Source organism: Antennarius striatus, chromosome 9 (assembly GCF_040054535.1).
Source record: "Antennarius striatus isolate MH-2024 chromosome 9, ASM4005453v1, whole genome shotgun sequence".
NCBI lineage: Eukaryota > Metazoa > Chordata > Actinopteri > Lophiiformes > Antennariidae > Antennarius > Antennarius striatus.
In genome coordinates, this window is record NC_090784.1 from 12377595 (window position 1) to 12394086 (window position 16492).

The following is a 16492-nucleotide window of genomic DNA, read 5'->3' on the forward strand; positions in this document are numbered from 1 at the left end:
GAGATTTTTACATGAAAAATAAGTACAGGTAGTCCTCAACATGCTAACACAATTGCAAAACTGAAGTTGTACTTTATTAAAGTTCGATCTATATTTGCTGTTTGAGGTAAATTAAATGCCATTACTACTCTAAAGACTTAACAGAAAGAATAGCAGGAAATCAAAACAACATGATAGTTAGGTCCCTCTCGGTTACACGTTGGTTTTCAAAAACAAAAAATACGTTAAAATAAAAACTACGTTTATGTCATTTCATTCAATTTCACCTCTGTCCACCAAGTATTGGAAATGTATAATCACTAGAAAACCATGAGAACAGTGTTGGTGTAAATGCGAATAAAACATTTAATATCATTAAAATACATGTACCTATAGTTCCAGATATACCGTTAAGCATCACTTGTGATTTACTTTGAATCAAGATTAGTGTACACACGGTGAACTTTTGCTCTTTATAATTTACCCCTTGAGAAGAAGAAAGCACTTCAAAAACACGACAAGTTTTTTTAAGTGAATCCAACAACAGCAAGAGTCAGCTGTTGATTGACGATCCACTGTATCGTACTGCAGCATGTCACATACCTTTGGAGCGAAAGAAGAGTAGGAGGGGAGAGGTATGGTTTGTGAGCTACAGAGTTGTCATCAGCAGCAGAGATATCGTCACCACTTTCACTATTGTCACTAGCCGCTGATTTAAGGTAAGAAGCACGACGCTCTGAGATGCTCACAGAGACAACATACAAGAAGATGATGTGGGGAGGAGTATTGGAGATGGAGAGTGGTGCTGCTTGGCAGGGGTTGTGGCAGAAAGGGGAACTGCAGTACAATAATTCCTCACATATTCGCGCTTCAAGATGCCAGGCTTCACCTCATTGCTGACTTTTTGTAGGTAGTCACGTGACACAGTATGCGCATTCTATTGCCTGACACCATCCGGAAGTGCGCTGCGTTCCGTGAGTCTTGGAACGCAGTGCACTTCTGTGTAATAAAAAACACTTACTAGCACTCTAAACAATCTAGAGCGTGGGAAAAGGTAATACAGATAGAAGGTGGTTTAATATCAGTATGGGGAGGGTTAATAAATTTTTAAATTACCGTAAATTATATATAGTCCGTCGCTGTATCGTAAAATTTTGTTATTCGCAGGTGGCCCTGGAACGCAACAACTGCGAGTAACGAGAGATCACTGTACAAGTCAGATATGGTGGCGCGCGTTTGTTCCCATGTCTGAATATTCGTATGTTCAGGATTACTTGTATTTGCTCGGCAGAAACACACTGTCAGATTTGTCTACAACAACTTGTCAATGGCAGTATATTAATAAAATTGTGCTACTAAGTCATTTTATCACTACAGGGGGCGAGTGCTCAAACCGCTCAAGTGACGATAGTATCATCATAGGCTACTTCTCTTGGTAAATCTTCCTCAGGTTTGCAATCTTTGGATATGTTGACTCAAAACCATGTTTCTGGTAGGCTTTCAAAGCAAGTCAACATTTTCTCAGGTTCATATCCATTACCTCAAAGTATACAAGAATAAATTGAGAAAGACTTGGGATTTTTAGGTTGATTTTACTCATTAACAGAAAGAACAATTTTCTTAAAGTAATACTCACAGGGAAGATCATTCTTCCTCAAATTTCTGTCCAAGTTTCATCAATACCAAAATTCAACTCATGGCAAACACAACGCTTCAGCGGAAAATTACAAAATTATTTTTACAGGAATTGTCATGGAAAATATCCATACCAGATTAAACCGACTACTTCAAATCTCACATAATGTAAACAAAACAAACTAAAAAAGTATTTCAAAATGAATTTAAAAAAACAACAACAATTTGATCAAAAGTTCAGCTTTTATCCAAGACATCTGATGTTGCTTTGTCTGGGTTATTACACGTCACACTATGTCAACATCACAAATCTTTACAGTTTTGTCATAGATTTACAAACGCTGCCATTCTATGTAGCTAAATTACACTATACAAATAGTTCTACAAATATATACACTGTAAACAGGAACCCAGAAAAAAAATGCTTTATCATGTTCTAATGTGAGCAAAGCGATACCCAAGTACTGAACAAGGGTTAAAAAATATGACTGATTTATAGTGGAATTACAAATGGATGTACAAAGTCAAATGTAAGGCATGAAAGGGATTTGAAATGACTTGACACTTATTGAACTGGAAAAAATACAGTGAAAGGCATGTACAAAACCATTACCGCGAGGACCCAGCATGAGACAACTGATGTTCCTCCAGCAAATGCGGAAAAGCAAAAGCTTTCTCACACTCATCGCATTCATATACAACCTGGCCAACGTGACTTTCTTGGTGCTGCTTAAGGTAAGACCATTTGCTGAACGACTTATAGCACATATCACAGCGGAACTCTCCCACTTCTTTTTCAGCATGAAATCTCAAATGCAAAGAAAGCTCTTGTGACGTTTTGAATTCAGCTTTGCACTGAGTACATTTGTGTTTTTTTTCTGACAAAGTAGCTGTGGTTTGTGTAACAGATTTTTGCCAGTGCCTTCGTTCGTGTTCTTTCAGGTACCGCCTCAGGGCAAATGTTTTTCCACAAAGCTCACAACTGAATGGTTTCTCATTTCGATGTTTATTTTGATGCTCCAACAGTTTACTTTTCGAGGAAAACTGCATTGAGCAAATGGGGCAATAGTAAAGGTCCTCTCCTGTAACATCAATATCCTCCTCCTCTGCTGCTTGATGGGTTGGAGCTGTCTTAGATAATGGATTTGAGTGTTGGTTCACCATTTTTCTGTTTCTCTGAAGGAAACAACTGTGCTGGTGGATATTGTTACTTCCTAAAAATTTCTCGCCACAGTCTGTGCACTCACTTTGGGTAGTTGATGTCAAATGATGATGCTCATGCTCTTCAAGTTCACTCCCAGAAGGAAATGCCATTTTACAATTAAATGAACTGTCAGAATGCATTGAGAAATGCTCTGTCATTTCAGCAGCACTTCCAAAATCCTGCCTACAAACTGGACACGTGTATCTTTGTGTAGAAGCTCCTTCTTTAGTCTGATAATTCATTTCTGTATTAGTAAAATCATGGCTCTTAAGATGGCTGAGAAACTGCTGAGCCGAGGAGAAGGTTGTGTTGCATTGATAACAGGGATATTGACCCCCGGGCAAAGACAGCCCATGGATGTTTGTGTGCTTTTTTAGGTGAGATGCATGCAGAAAATGCTTATCACAGTCCAAACACGTATATGGTCGCTCCTTGGCTGCCATGCAACCATGCTCCGAGAGCTTCTCAGGGTCTCTGAAACGCTCACTGCAAACACCACAGCGATATTTCAGTTCTTTGTTAACTGCTGAGACCTTGGGGTGTGAATCAGACTCTTTATGCATCTTCCTTGAAACCGAAAGAGAGTAGTGGCCACCTAATTTAGAATGACACTTCCGATGTTCAGCTCTACTACTCTTAGAAAGGAAAATACGATTGCATATGTCACATGGGAAGTTTTCTTCACGATGGGTAGACATGTGTTCTGCCAACTGTGAGGGTCCTGTGAAACTGAAATCACACCTGGGACAACGGTAGGGGCGGCTTTTTCCATGAGTATGCTTATGTTTACGAAGGGCAAAAAGAGAGACAAAACCTCTACCACATGCCTGACACTGAAATTCTGATTTGTGCATTCGTTGGTGCTGCTGCAGCTGGGATGCCTGGAAAAAACATCGACCACATTCAGCACATTCGTGTGGCTTTTCACCTAGGTGACATCGTTGATGATCCTCAAGACTTTCTGAAGTTGGGAATGTTTTGCCACACACATGGCATGGAAAGTATGGTGCACAGTCTGAGTCACTGTCCTCCATGTCATTATTGTCGTCCTCATAACTTTCAGTTGTGCTGACTTGACTGCTAAGTTGTTTATCAGCATACTTCTTTTCCTGGGCTATACTATATTCTTTCTGCTCTTGTTGATGCCATTTTTTATAATGCCTTGACAGTGATTTCTTAACTGAATAGGCCTTGTTACAGAAACGACAATGGTAGACGTCGTCTGGGTGTTCTTCACTGTAATGATTACATAAGGCAGGTCTTGTCCAAAATCTTTCGTTGCAGAATTTGCAAGCGTAAGGCCTATTTATGTCATGACACAACATGTGAGCTTCAAGATCAGATGACATGTAAAACATTTCGGGGCAATTAGGGCAAGAGTACTTCTTATTTATGCCATGCATCTTCATATGTTTTTCAAGAAATCCTTGACTGGAAAAAACACGTCCACATTTTAAACATGTATTGCGTTTTTTCTCTTGTTCTTCTCTGCCATGGTCTTCAAGATGACTAATGAGCATTAAGCCATCTGTAAAGCTCTGCTCACATTCTGAACATTGGTATTGCACAGCCTTCTTGTCTTTGTTTGAGATGTCTTGTGTCTCATTTCCTTCAGAATTTTGCGGGGTCTCACTCAAGTCTTCTTTGCAGGAGAAGTTGGTCTGCAAAACCCCAGTCCCAATTGTTTTGGTGCCTTCATTGAAAACTAAGACAGAGTCATTCAAAGCAAAATCAAGTTTTGCTTTCAAAGGGACGTCAGACTTTTGAGTTGAAATACTCAAGGGGTTACTTTCAGGTCTACATTTCCTTTGGTGATTACGGAGAAGGAATTTATTCCAGAAGCCTCTTTTGCATGTCTTACAGATAAAAGGAGGATCCTTTGTATGTACACGCTGATGACCAGTTAGTCCAGCTTTATTTAAAAAGCGCATGTTGCACACTGAGCAGGAAAATGATTTAGAGACCTCTCCAACAACAGCTGTGTCCATCTTATAGGTTAAATTAGGCTGTTTGTCACAGCTCTTATCCACAGGCTCTTCTTTGATGTTGGGTATACTTGACAGATGATGTTGTAGAGGAACAGTTGACGCTGGTGGAAACATTGTTTCCATCTTGTGTTCATCTAAAAAATGCTCTTGGAGCTGTGAAAAAAGCAAAAAACGTGAACTACAGTATGCACAAGAAAAGCCTTTTGGTGGACTTTGAGATGATGATGGTTGACTTTTATCCACTGTTGACTTTGATGAGCTTGATGCCAACATGCAACTTTTTTTGTGACTTTTGAGCTTAATCTGGTGGAAAAATCCTCCACATCTGTGACAGAGAACTTTCTTTTGATGAGGTTTTTTGATGCACTTTGGGTAGTGTCGTAACACATAATCCTTCCTAATAAATCTCTCACCACAGTAATCACAGGCAAATGGTCTCTCTCCTGTATGCAAGCGGGTGTGTACACGCAACTGATAGCCATTTCCAAAAGCACGAGGGCAATAATTACACACGTATTTGTAATTTTTGCTATAATGAGGCTGAATCCTTTGAAGAATTTGGTTTCTTACCCTATCAAGAGGTTTTGTTACACTTTCTTCTGGTAGAACTGTAACCAATGGTGAAGGCTCACCAGTTTCCTTTGACAACTTCCGGCACCTTTTTACCTTCCTATGGTGCTTCAGAGATTTTTCATGAGAAAATGATGCGCCACAGCCTGCACACTTGAATAATTTTGTTGAATGAAACAGAGTGTTGTGTCGAGATAGTTTAGCATGAGTTGGGAAGCTTCTTGAACATATGGTACACTCAAAGGTTTCTTGCTTTTCAGTAGGATTTAAGTTGAACTTATTTTGCCATCCTTTGCCAACATCATCTAAACTGATTTTGGGAATACAGACTTCCAATCGCGATCTTCTTCCTTTGCAACGAATCTGATGTACTTTCAGATGATCGTACCTCGAAAAGCAGTTATCACAGGCTTTGCAGCGATACGGCTTGACTTCATTATGGGTCAGAATGTGACGTCTTAGGTTTCGTGATTTCATGAAAGTCTTGGTGCAGAATTTACACTTGTACTCAGTTTCACCTTCAGTCTGGAGCTTTTGAGCTACCACTCTTAGAGTAGGCATATTTGACAATTGTTTTGATGCATCAACACTAGACTCCCCCTCTTTGTTGACGTCACTACAGTTAGCTTCATGTGTCACACAAGATGTCCGACTTCCAAATCTGTGGCCACAGTGTACACATGCATATGGCTGCAGACCAGTGTGTGAAACAACATGTCTCAAAAGTAATGATCTGTACCTGAATCTCTGTGTACAGTAAGAGCATTTAAATTGAAGAATCTTGGTCGAACTGGACTGCAGATCTCTTTTAGGAATATTCGGCCTCATCTTGGAAGTGCTGTTATCGTAACTACTCTTAGGAACTGATAATCCATCACTGACCTCAGGCCCATTACAGTTCTTTTGATGAGAGGTAAGTTTTGTGAATCCATAGTACTGGTTGCATCTTGAACAATGAAGCAATGTGTTCTTCCTGTGGCCATTGAGATGATTTTTCAGTCGAATTTTCTTACTAAACAACCGGGGACAATAGGAACACTTGTGTGACCCCATTTTTCTAGGGGTCTTGTCTAACTGCACTGTGACTGGATGTTTGTTCTGAGCAGGTAAACACTGTCCACTTGTGACTGGATGTTTGTTCTGAGCGGGCAAACACTGCTCAATGTGCAGTTTAAGATAGATTTGACGGTAAAACTGTTTTCCACAATTAGTGCAGGAAAAGGCTTTGTCTCCAGTATGTCTGACCATGTGGCGTAGCAAACCCCTGCGATTTGTGAAATTCCGGTCGCAAAATGGACACTGGTGTGACAAGGGCCCAGATATATGTGTAAGACAGTGTTTTCTTAGTCCATGGGCATCATTAAACACCTCTTGACATAAGGAACACTGTAGCTGCTTTGCTCCACTTTGTTCTTTGAGAATTTCCAAAGACTGCTGCAGCTTTAACTTTAACTGTGATCTCTCTTCACGTTTAAGTGCCTTGATTTCTCTTTTTCTGTGCGCATTTACATGCCTGATGAGATGTGCAGGGTACTGGAACTGGACATGGCAGTCTGGACATTGAAGCATTCCCCTTTTAAGGTGTGAGCGTCTGTGTTGGAGCAGTTCTCTTATAGATGGGAGTATCTTTTTACATACAGTGCATTGTATCTTCCTTTGGTGAACACCTTTATGTCCAATAAGATGTGTATGTTTCTTGAATCCTTTTCCACATTCCAGACAGTGGTATGGTTTTTCACCTTTGTGATCGCTCTCATGTTTCTTTAGTGATTGTGATGTGCTGAAACTCTTTCCACAGTAATTGCAGCTCAGAGAATGATTTGTAATTTCTTCATTTGAATGTGAGGTATCCTTGCTCTCTTCAGTCTCTGCACTATTTAAAGTTGGTGGTTTACCCATTACAGAGGAATCAGAATGCCTGTATCTGATCTTTTTGCCTGTGAGCTTAAACAACTCATGTTTCTTCCTATGTCTGTAAATTCCAGAAGGATTCCAAAAAACAGCTGGACAAAGAGAACATCTGTACTTTGGTACACTCTTTGGGACTTTGACAACTTGGAGTTCTTGTTTTGTCTCTTCATTTTCCTTCAAAGAATTGTGTTCTGGTTTTTGACTTGGTTTTGAATCTTGTTTTGTAAGCTGATTAAGATAAGCTCTAAGGCAAAATGTGTTAATATGTCTATATCGGTTAGAAGCTAAAGTAAAAGTAGTGTAACACAACGGACATCGATATTTACCAGCAACTTTATCTTTGCCACCAACAACTTTTTCTTTGACACAGTCACGCAAATGTTGAGCCCTTTTGTATGTATTCTTAAAAAAACATGAACAAAGAGGACATTTATATTTTCCCATCACTTCTGTGGTTGACCTACTGAGCGAAACTGCCAAATGTTTTCCTGGTTGTACACCACAGAGGTGCTTTTTGACCTCTTCAGCACTCAAGAAACCTTTGCCACAATAATGGCACATATGTGTTTTGGAAATGTCAACAAGCTTTATATAACATTCAGGCAACTTTGCACATTCATTTTGTGTGGAGTTATTTTGTGGTCGGATTTCAGTTTCACTGATAATGGCATCAGAATCTATAACTGGCTGATGTTCTGACAGCTTGCACCTACCAGGTACACTGATGTGTCGATGGAGGGAACTTGATTGTGCAAAGTATGTGCCACATCCACAGCAGAGAAAAGGTGTTTTTCCAGTGTGAATCCGCATGTGTGCGACATATTGATATAATTTAGAAAATCTAACTTTGCAGATCATGCACTTGTGTCGGCCGTTTTTTTTTTTCCTTAGTTGGGTAGAGTCAAAAGGAATCCGAGTGCCTTTGTTGATTACACTACAAACATGGTTTTCAGCTTGGTCATTTGTCATCAGAGGAAGTCTGAGTCCACATTGATTACATTTGTCCTGCCCAAGGAATTTTTCCTTCTGTTTGCTGGAATCATGAGAGAGCTGAGGACTTTCTTTAGTTATAACACAGATGTGTTTTTTTGCCATTTCATTCCTCGCAAGGTAAATGTCACAAGTATTGCAAAACTGTATGTTGTGGATAGAATGGGAGGAATGGTAGTGTTCAATAAGCTGCTGTGCATTGTAGGTTGTGTGCTGGCAATCTGCACAACGATAATTAGTCATTCCATTTTTTGACTCTGTTTGCAATATGACAACAGGCTGTAGATATTTTCTCATTTTGAAAGAGGATTCAAATGGAATCTCTTGTCCATCTGAACAATCTCTACTGTTACCATCATATATGGCCAAAGAGGTAACTTTACAGTGACCTGAGCCAAGTTTTGTTTCCCCAGTGTCACAAGAAGAGTCCTCTCTGGACAATGGCTCACCAAAAAGCACGGAATCAACTGATGGCTCCTCTGTATGTGTGTCCGAATCTTCAAACGACGTGCTCGCATTCTCAGCAATACCTCCACTAAAAGTTTTTAGTTCTATGGCCATTGAACTGTGGTATTGAGATGGTTGTCGATGTGGTGAAGAGGTCATATTGGTATTCTGTGCTGGACTTTTCAATTCATTTTCACGATTTGAATTTATGTCTGTGCCTGAGATGTCTGACTGTAAGTATGATTCTATAGCAGATTGTCCTTCCTTGTCACTTGTTAAAGCAGGGAAACTACAATCTGGATCTGAAGGGGAAGATATGGTGTTCTTCTCTGGTGAAGTGATGTCCTCTTCTACACATGGATTTATGTCTTTGCAGGAACTAGGTGTCTGCAGACAGGGTTCTGCAAGGCTAACAATTTCTTGCTTTTGTATGTCCACAGCATTTGTCTTCTCTTCGGCACTTATCCCCTGTTTTTCTTGACAGGAATTTACATCTGTGTTGACCTCATTTGGCTCAAAGGATGATGCTGTATTAGTTGCGACATTTCCTTCATTCTTGTCACTAGTACTCTTCACAACAGCAGGCGAACAATTGTTGTCCTCAACTTGACTGTTGCAAGATTGATGCTCACACAACTGCATGTCATGTCTGATGCTTGTCAAGGTATTTATGGATTCTCCTAGCTTAAGAGTAGACTCTTCACAATCAGATTTCTTAGTAGCTTGATCTGAAAATTGTGAGGTATTCGAGTGAATTTCGTTCTCCATACCGGTAGTTTCCATTCTTTCATCTTGAACAAGACTAGAGTCAAGATTAGAGGAATTTTTTTGAGAACCGGATTCTTTCATTTCTCCTATCAGGCTTTCACTTTTTTGCTGCGCATCCTCTCTTATATTCTCATCTTGAACGTTAATGGAGTTAGGATTTGGAGATTTGTGTTTGTCAGGATTTACATTTCCCAATTTTTTTGTTTCACCTTTCAAGAATTGACTTTTGTCTGGCTTAACCTCATTCATAGTTTCATCTGGAACAACAGAGAATTTAGAATTTTGGAATTGCTGCTTATCAGAATTCTCATTTTCTGATGAGGCTGATTGTTTTATTTCTCCACTCAGGATTTCAAATTTGTTGTCCTTGTCTTCGCTCATATTTCTATCTTGATCATCTAGGGAGCTCATGAGATCAAAAACCTCATTTTCTATGTTGAATGAGTCCTTCATTGTTTCCTTTGGAGGGAGTTTATCATCAAAGTCTTTTTGCTGATTACTAAAGACAGTCAAGACATCTGCTGTAGTTTCGGGTGTGGTCTGGTTATCATTGTCAAATGGGTAGTTCTCTAGGTTTACATGGTCACTTATTGAGATGTTTGAATACTCTTCAATGAGCGCTCTCGCCATAGTCTTGTGTTTTATATCTTTACAAGCATCATAACCATCTCCATCCTCAACAATCTGATTCATTGGAGTTGTCACCATATTGGTAGGGGTAGAAGACTGATTGTATTCTGAATAAGTTTTGACAGAGTTTTCTGGATTGTCCATCTTATCTTGTGCATAATCATTCATATTTTCTCTTGCATTCTCATTTGATGAACTAGACAAAATTGCAGTACTTTCTGGACTATTAAGGTATTGATCCTCAGCTGGGAATGCCAAATTTTCAGTTTGGTTGAATAGCCAATCTGATGACCCGTCTTTTATATTAATACAAGGTTGGGGTTTTGGAACTGAATTACTTGTCATAAATTTACAAGAAGGCCTTGTTTCATTAACATCTGGATCTGAACAGCTACTGACATCAGAATAGTCCTCAAGGAATGATGAAGCTAGCATTCCACAGTCTTGCTTAAGTTCTTGTAAATCTGCTGGTAAAGATGATGGAAGTAAAGATTCTGATGCTGACAATCCATCCGTGGCAAAATCGGAACCACCATTACTACATCTTGGCAAAAAATCTTTATCCATTTGCTCACTGTCAGCTTGCCATGATGTTTCTTTATAGTATCTTTGATATATACAGTCTGAGCTGGAATTTCCAATACTGGGAGTTGAGTAATAATTTGTGTTTAAGTTTGGGTCTGTTGCTGAGTCCTCACATGAATCCACTGTGCCAGGGAAGTCAAGTTGTCCAGCGATGTTCTCTATATGCTGGGAGAGGCTTCCCTCTGACTCTGATGTTCTTCTCAATGTTTGTGGATCAGATGATATTGGTGGAAGGTCATGGAAGTATGAATCCCACCCATGAGCCATTCTATACTGGAACTGGAAGCTATGGCTTCTATTTCACACAAATCTAAAAAGACAAAGGAGCAAAAAATGATACAAGACAACCATGTGAATAATAATTATTTACATATTACTGAAAAGCAAAATCTCACCTCATCTTAGACATTCAACATCTTTCCAGGATCACGTGGGTTACATGTCAATAGAAGCCTAGAAAAAAATAGATTTGTATTATTATGAACATATTACAAGTATCCATAAGCTGGTCCCCAGTAAACATTTTAAGAGTTATCTGATTATACCAGAGGATTTGCTCCGGTAAATATCCCCTCTATGTGGTTGAGTATTGCCCTAAAACCCCAAAAACAGTAGTAAAGGGACCAAATACACTTTCAGGTGGTAGAAGATAGAAAGGATTAACTATATATAAATGTTACAGTAAGAGCACGTCTGCATTTTCAATGTTAGTAAATCTCAAGGGAATGGGCCTTCATAGCTGCGGAGACTGTGGAAAAGAGGTGAAGAAGCGTGTACAGGCAGGATGGAACAGGTGAATAAAGTGTCAGGTGTGATGTGTGATAGAAGAGTTTCAGCTACAAAGAAAGGAAAGGTGTACAAAACTGTGGTGAGACCAGCGATGCTGTTTGGTCTAGAGACAGTGTCACTGAGGAAAAGACAGGAGACAGAGCTGGAGATAGCAGAGATGAAGATGCTGAGGTTCTCTTTGACAGTGACCAAGATGGATAGGATCAGGAATGAGTACATCAGAGGAAGAGCACAGGTTTTGGAGATAAAGTCAGAGGCCAGACTGAGATGGTTTGGACATGTCCAGAGGAGAGAGTGAATATATTGGTAGAAGGATACTGAGTTTTGAACTGCCAGGCAGGAGGCCTAGAAGAAGACCAAAGAGGAGGTATATGGATGAAGTCAAAGAGGACATGAAAGAGGAGGATGCAGAAGACAGCATTAGATGGAGGCAATTGATTCCCTTGACGGTAAAAGCCGAAAGGAAAAGAAGGAGGATACATGTCTGACATTGCATCATCTTATCAACAGGTTGAACAAACAAATTTCCCCCACTGTTCATTGTGAACTGGGCTTTTCTAGAAGGACTCTTATTAAATCCATCTTAATTATTAAGAGTCTTGGGCAACCAAATGTCAATGTCTCAACACCACCTTCGGTTGAAAGCATTAGGCAAAAAAAGAGGACTTTATTTGATGGACATCTGGTTTGTGGTAGACCTGGTGTGAGTCAGAGACCACTGTCATCCCACGCTGGATGGTGTAATTTTCATATACATATTCTAGTCAGAACTATCTTGGTTTTCACACCGTGACAACACAGTTGTCAGGAGACAATAGTTGCAGTCCTACACATGTCTCTGAGCTTCCACTTGGTCTTCATGAAATCTAATGCAAAGAAGTGCAAAATATCTGGTAACTGCAAATAAGAAAATTAAATGTGGACTTGTAAACATTAGATCTATCATGCCAGAGCTCTTATAGTAAATGAGCTGATATCAGTTCAACAACTTGATCTATTTTTTTCTTACACAATCCTGGCTCTCTCGGTGAAGGTGGGTGCTGGCTGATGACTCCACCCAGTCACACTGGCACCCACATTCCTTGACATTTGAAAGCTTGATTCTGTCTCATTCAATCCTCAAAAGCAGTTTAACTAGTGCTGTTTTTACAGTTCGATGACTTGTCCTACACAAGTAAAAGACCCTTTGATTAAACTCAATCCTTCCCAAATTGACCACTTTGCTGACAAAGTTTTAGGATCTCTGAGACCTACTAGGGGTCTCAAAGGCAGCTAGTTAGTGCGAGTTAACCCTTATAGGCCTATGATCGCACCCCGGTGATCAGATCACATGATGGTTTTAAACCATTCTTAATAAATAAAGTCTGTCACGTGGATTGCTGTGCGCACGTTTACGCAACAATATAGATGTGAAACTGTCTTCCGGTTTTCAATTGGAGCCGTCCGACCCACGAAAACCGGAGATATGATTGTTTACATTTGACCTAAGACAAGCGGTTTAAATGGCTTCTTTTATTGGTATAATCAGATGGCAGGCGTTGTATTTCTGTCCATATAGTCGCTGTCGTACAAGCGGTGATGCATGTATTCACGTCATTCGAACATGTCTCGCTATTCTTGCATTTTGTCACGTGATCCAAACATATCTACAGTAATCCCTCACACAGTCGCGCTTCAAGGTGCCCGGCTTCACCAATCGAGGATTTTTAGTAGGTAGTCACATGATACTGCAAGCGCATTCTATTGGCTGAAAGCATCCGGAAGTGCACTGCATTCTGAGACTCATGGAACGCAACGGACTTTCATTTATTGAGGAAACACTTAAAAGCGCTTTAAACAATAAGTGTGGGAGAAGGTAGCACAGACAGAAGGTGTTTAATATCAGTATGGAAGGGTTCATAAACGTTTAAATTACTGTGAATAATAAAGTTTTCGCATTATCGCAGAATTTTATTATTTGCGGGTTGCCCTGGACACCAATCCAGTTTGTTGTCCAGGACAAGGCTTTGAACCTGAATTTTGTTTAACAATTGGTTTCGTCTGAATAGAAATAGAATTATAACGTTTCTGATTTTACGTTCATCCCATGATCTGATGTTCCTGAACCGGTTAGAACAAAAAAATATCGTCCCCGAACCGGTTAATACCGTTCCTTGTAAATATAAATAGGTAGGTTGCTTTAGGACTTTTAATGTACATAGCTGCAAGAGGGCACAAGGACTTTTAAATTGGCAGTTAAAGCAATGAGTTAACATACTGTAGATGTGTCTCCACAGTAAACAGAACAACAACACTATCCATTTATGGAACAGAGGATGGAGAATCAGAGGGAGACAGAAGATGCAACAACTTTTGCGTATGTCAGAGCTCATCAGGGAGCAAACACGTGAAGCTCTGAATGAAGCATCTTGTTATCGGTCAAGGACTGAACAAAAATACCGATTAATGTCCAGAGCGTCAGAGGATGTCCACCGAAGGAAATTAATTGCTACAAAGCGCTTGGAGTACGGGGACACTCTGCACTGAAAATCACTGGCAGCCAATGAGTTGATGTCTAAGTCAAACGTTTTTTAAGATTGACAGACTGCAGTATTTACCTGTTATGAATACAGTGCACCCTTGTTACTTGCAGTTAATGCGTTCCAGGAACCACACGCGAATAACGAATTCCACAATATAGTGACGATATATCTTATCATTTACGGTAATTTAAACATTTATGAACCCTCCCCATACTGATATTAAACCACCTTCTATCTGTATTACCTTTTTTTTAATCACTTACCATTCTTCCTGTTGTTTCTAAAATATTAGGAAAGATTGTTGCTATACAACTCACTGAACATATTGAGTCTAGACAACTAATGCACCTACAGCAGTTTGGAATCAGACCTAAGCACTCCAAAGAAACTGCTAACTTCTACTTACTACTGGTGATGGTACATGTTGTGGGGATGGTGTTCTTGGACCTCAAAAAGGCCTTTGACACTGTCCATCATGGTGTCTTAATGTCTAAGTGAAAACACTTTAAAATGTCAGCAGAAGCTCTACAGTGGATCAAGTCATATCTGGCATAGGGCGTGAGGCGGGGGACACCCCGGGCACGACACCAGTGCACCGCGGAGCCCCATTCAAAGATATACAAACACGCGCGCACACACAGTCACTCCTACGGGCAATTTGGGACCGGCCAATCAACCTGAAGCGCATGCTTTTGGAGGGTGGAGGACGCCGGAGAGCCCGGAGAGAACGCACGCGGACATGGGGAGAGCATGCGAACTCCGCACAGAGCGGGACTCGAACCTGGACCCGCCGTGTTGTGAGGCGACAGCGCTAACCACCCTGTGTCAGGGTCAATGGGGAGAAATCAACGCTGCTCCCTAACAACATGGGAGTGCCACAAGGGTCGGTACTTGGACCGTTGCTATTTACTACGTACATAAACAATCATCCGAATACCTGCCCAGGCGTTAGCTGCCAGATGTATGCTGATGACACTCATCTATGCATCTGCTGAAACAGCCAGCATGGCAGCTGCGCAGCTGACACAGGAATTAGAGAACATCTCAAACTGGCTAGAGTGTTGACACAACTTTAAATGTACAAAAAACAGTTTCAATGTGCATCTCCATCCGCAGAAGGCCTGCTGGTGATACCTTTGAGGTTCGTATCAAAAATGAAACTTTTGCTTCAATGAGTGAAGTAAAATATTTCGGTATAATCTTGGATAAAAACCTAAAATATAAAAAATAGGCAAAGCATATATGCAATAAGGTTAAACCAAATCTAAATTGTTTCCGTCATATTACAAGAGACCTATCAGCCAAAACTGCACTACTGTACATGCATGCCATGATTTTCTCACACCTTATCATACAGTATTACAACATGGTCACAATCCTCTCAAACCGTCTTAAAACCAATAACATCATTATACAAACAGGCTATTAAAGTCATGGATCAAAAACCGATGAGCTGGCACGTTTGTGGTATCCTAAAAAACACAACCTTCTTACGTTTGAAAATTATGTATTTTTTTCTACTATCAAATTGTTTTTTTGAAGTGTCTGCATGGTCATGTTTCATCTCTGTTCTCTGGACTGATTAATAGACTCCCGAGCTCTGGTAGAGCAACCACACGAGCCTCAGCAAGGGGCAAATGTATTGTTCCCAGGTGTAACAACTCATTCGGACAGTCTGCCTTCTCAGTAAGGGGAGCAAACCTATGGAACTCTTTGCCCATGGTTCTAAAACTACATACAGATGGTAATGTGTTCTGCAGAGGGCTCAAACTATGGTTGAAATCAAATCAACTGTGCTCAAATGTATAGCCTCTGACTGGTTACTAAATCATGTTTACCTTAGTACTGAAGGTTATGTTGTGGAAGCAAAATAATGCATGTGTAGGTCACATTTCAAATCAGAGGAAACACATTTTCAAGTTTGGCAGCGAATAACCAGATTGTCCGAAAAACAGGAAGACAGGAAGCGGGTCAACCTGACATGAGCTGGTTACCTAGATTTGGACAGTTGCCGGGAACAATTGGTTTCCTGTTTTCTCATGAATAGGACACGTACAAAGCTCACGCACACACAAATGGAGGACTGTGACTATAAAAGTGTCAGGAGACATGCATCCAGGGGCTGTTCCCGATTGATCTGTACTGATGATCTGCGTATCAATAAAAGAATTCCCGTTTTGGCTGTAACATCATCCTCGTTGTACTTTGGTTTTATTTTGGTATTTTGCTGGACAAAACACTCCCACCACAATGTAATGTACTGAAACGTTGCTCTAAATACTACCAGAATGTATTTCATCTTTTGAACTTGATTGGGTGTTTCTTTTTAACTATGGTGATACTGTTTTTCTATTGCATTCTCTTGTTTTTTTAGAAAAGTCTCCCACGGACAAGTGGTGAAAATTAGCACTCGTGCTAACACACTGTAAATAACGCACCTACGAGTTTTACAACTGTGCAATGAGAGATGTGAT

The 16492-nt window shown here is 40.2% G+C and overlaps 1 protein-coding gene and 1 long non-coding RNA gene across 2 annotated transcripts in view; both read right to left on the bottom strand.

Annotated features, from left to right (window-relative positions):
• The window catches only part of LOC137600937 (uncharacterized), a 30616-nt gene that overhangs the window by 2224 nt on the left and 11900 nt on the right, over window positions 1-16492 (bottom strand). Inside the window, exons 2-3 of the long non-coding RNA XR_011037009.1 lie at window positions 11103-11160; window positions 10821-11017 (exon numbers count right to left, since the gene is read on the bottom strand). This is a non-coding gene — a long non-coding RNA (uncharacterized lncRNA). The remainder of the gene's footprint in view (window positions 1-10820; window positions 11018-11102; window positions 11161-16492) is intronic.
• On the bottom strand, window positions 1558-7766 carry znf1035 (zinc finger protein 1035). The gene has a single exon (XM_068322845.1). The coding sequence runs from the start codon at window positions 7729-7731 to the stop codon at window positions 2224-2226; it is 5508 nt and encodes a 1835-aa protein (XP_068178946.1). The 5' UTR covers window positions 7732-7766; the 3' UTR covers window positions 1558-2223.

Bases quoted from the DNA above. Each gene is read 5' to 3' on its own strand.
- znf1035 (XM_068322845.1), bottom strand. From the start codon at position 7,731: ATGGGAAAATATAAATGTCCTCTTTGTTCATGTTTTTTTAAGAATACA.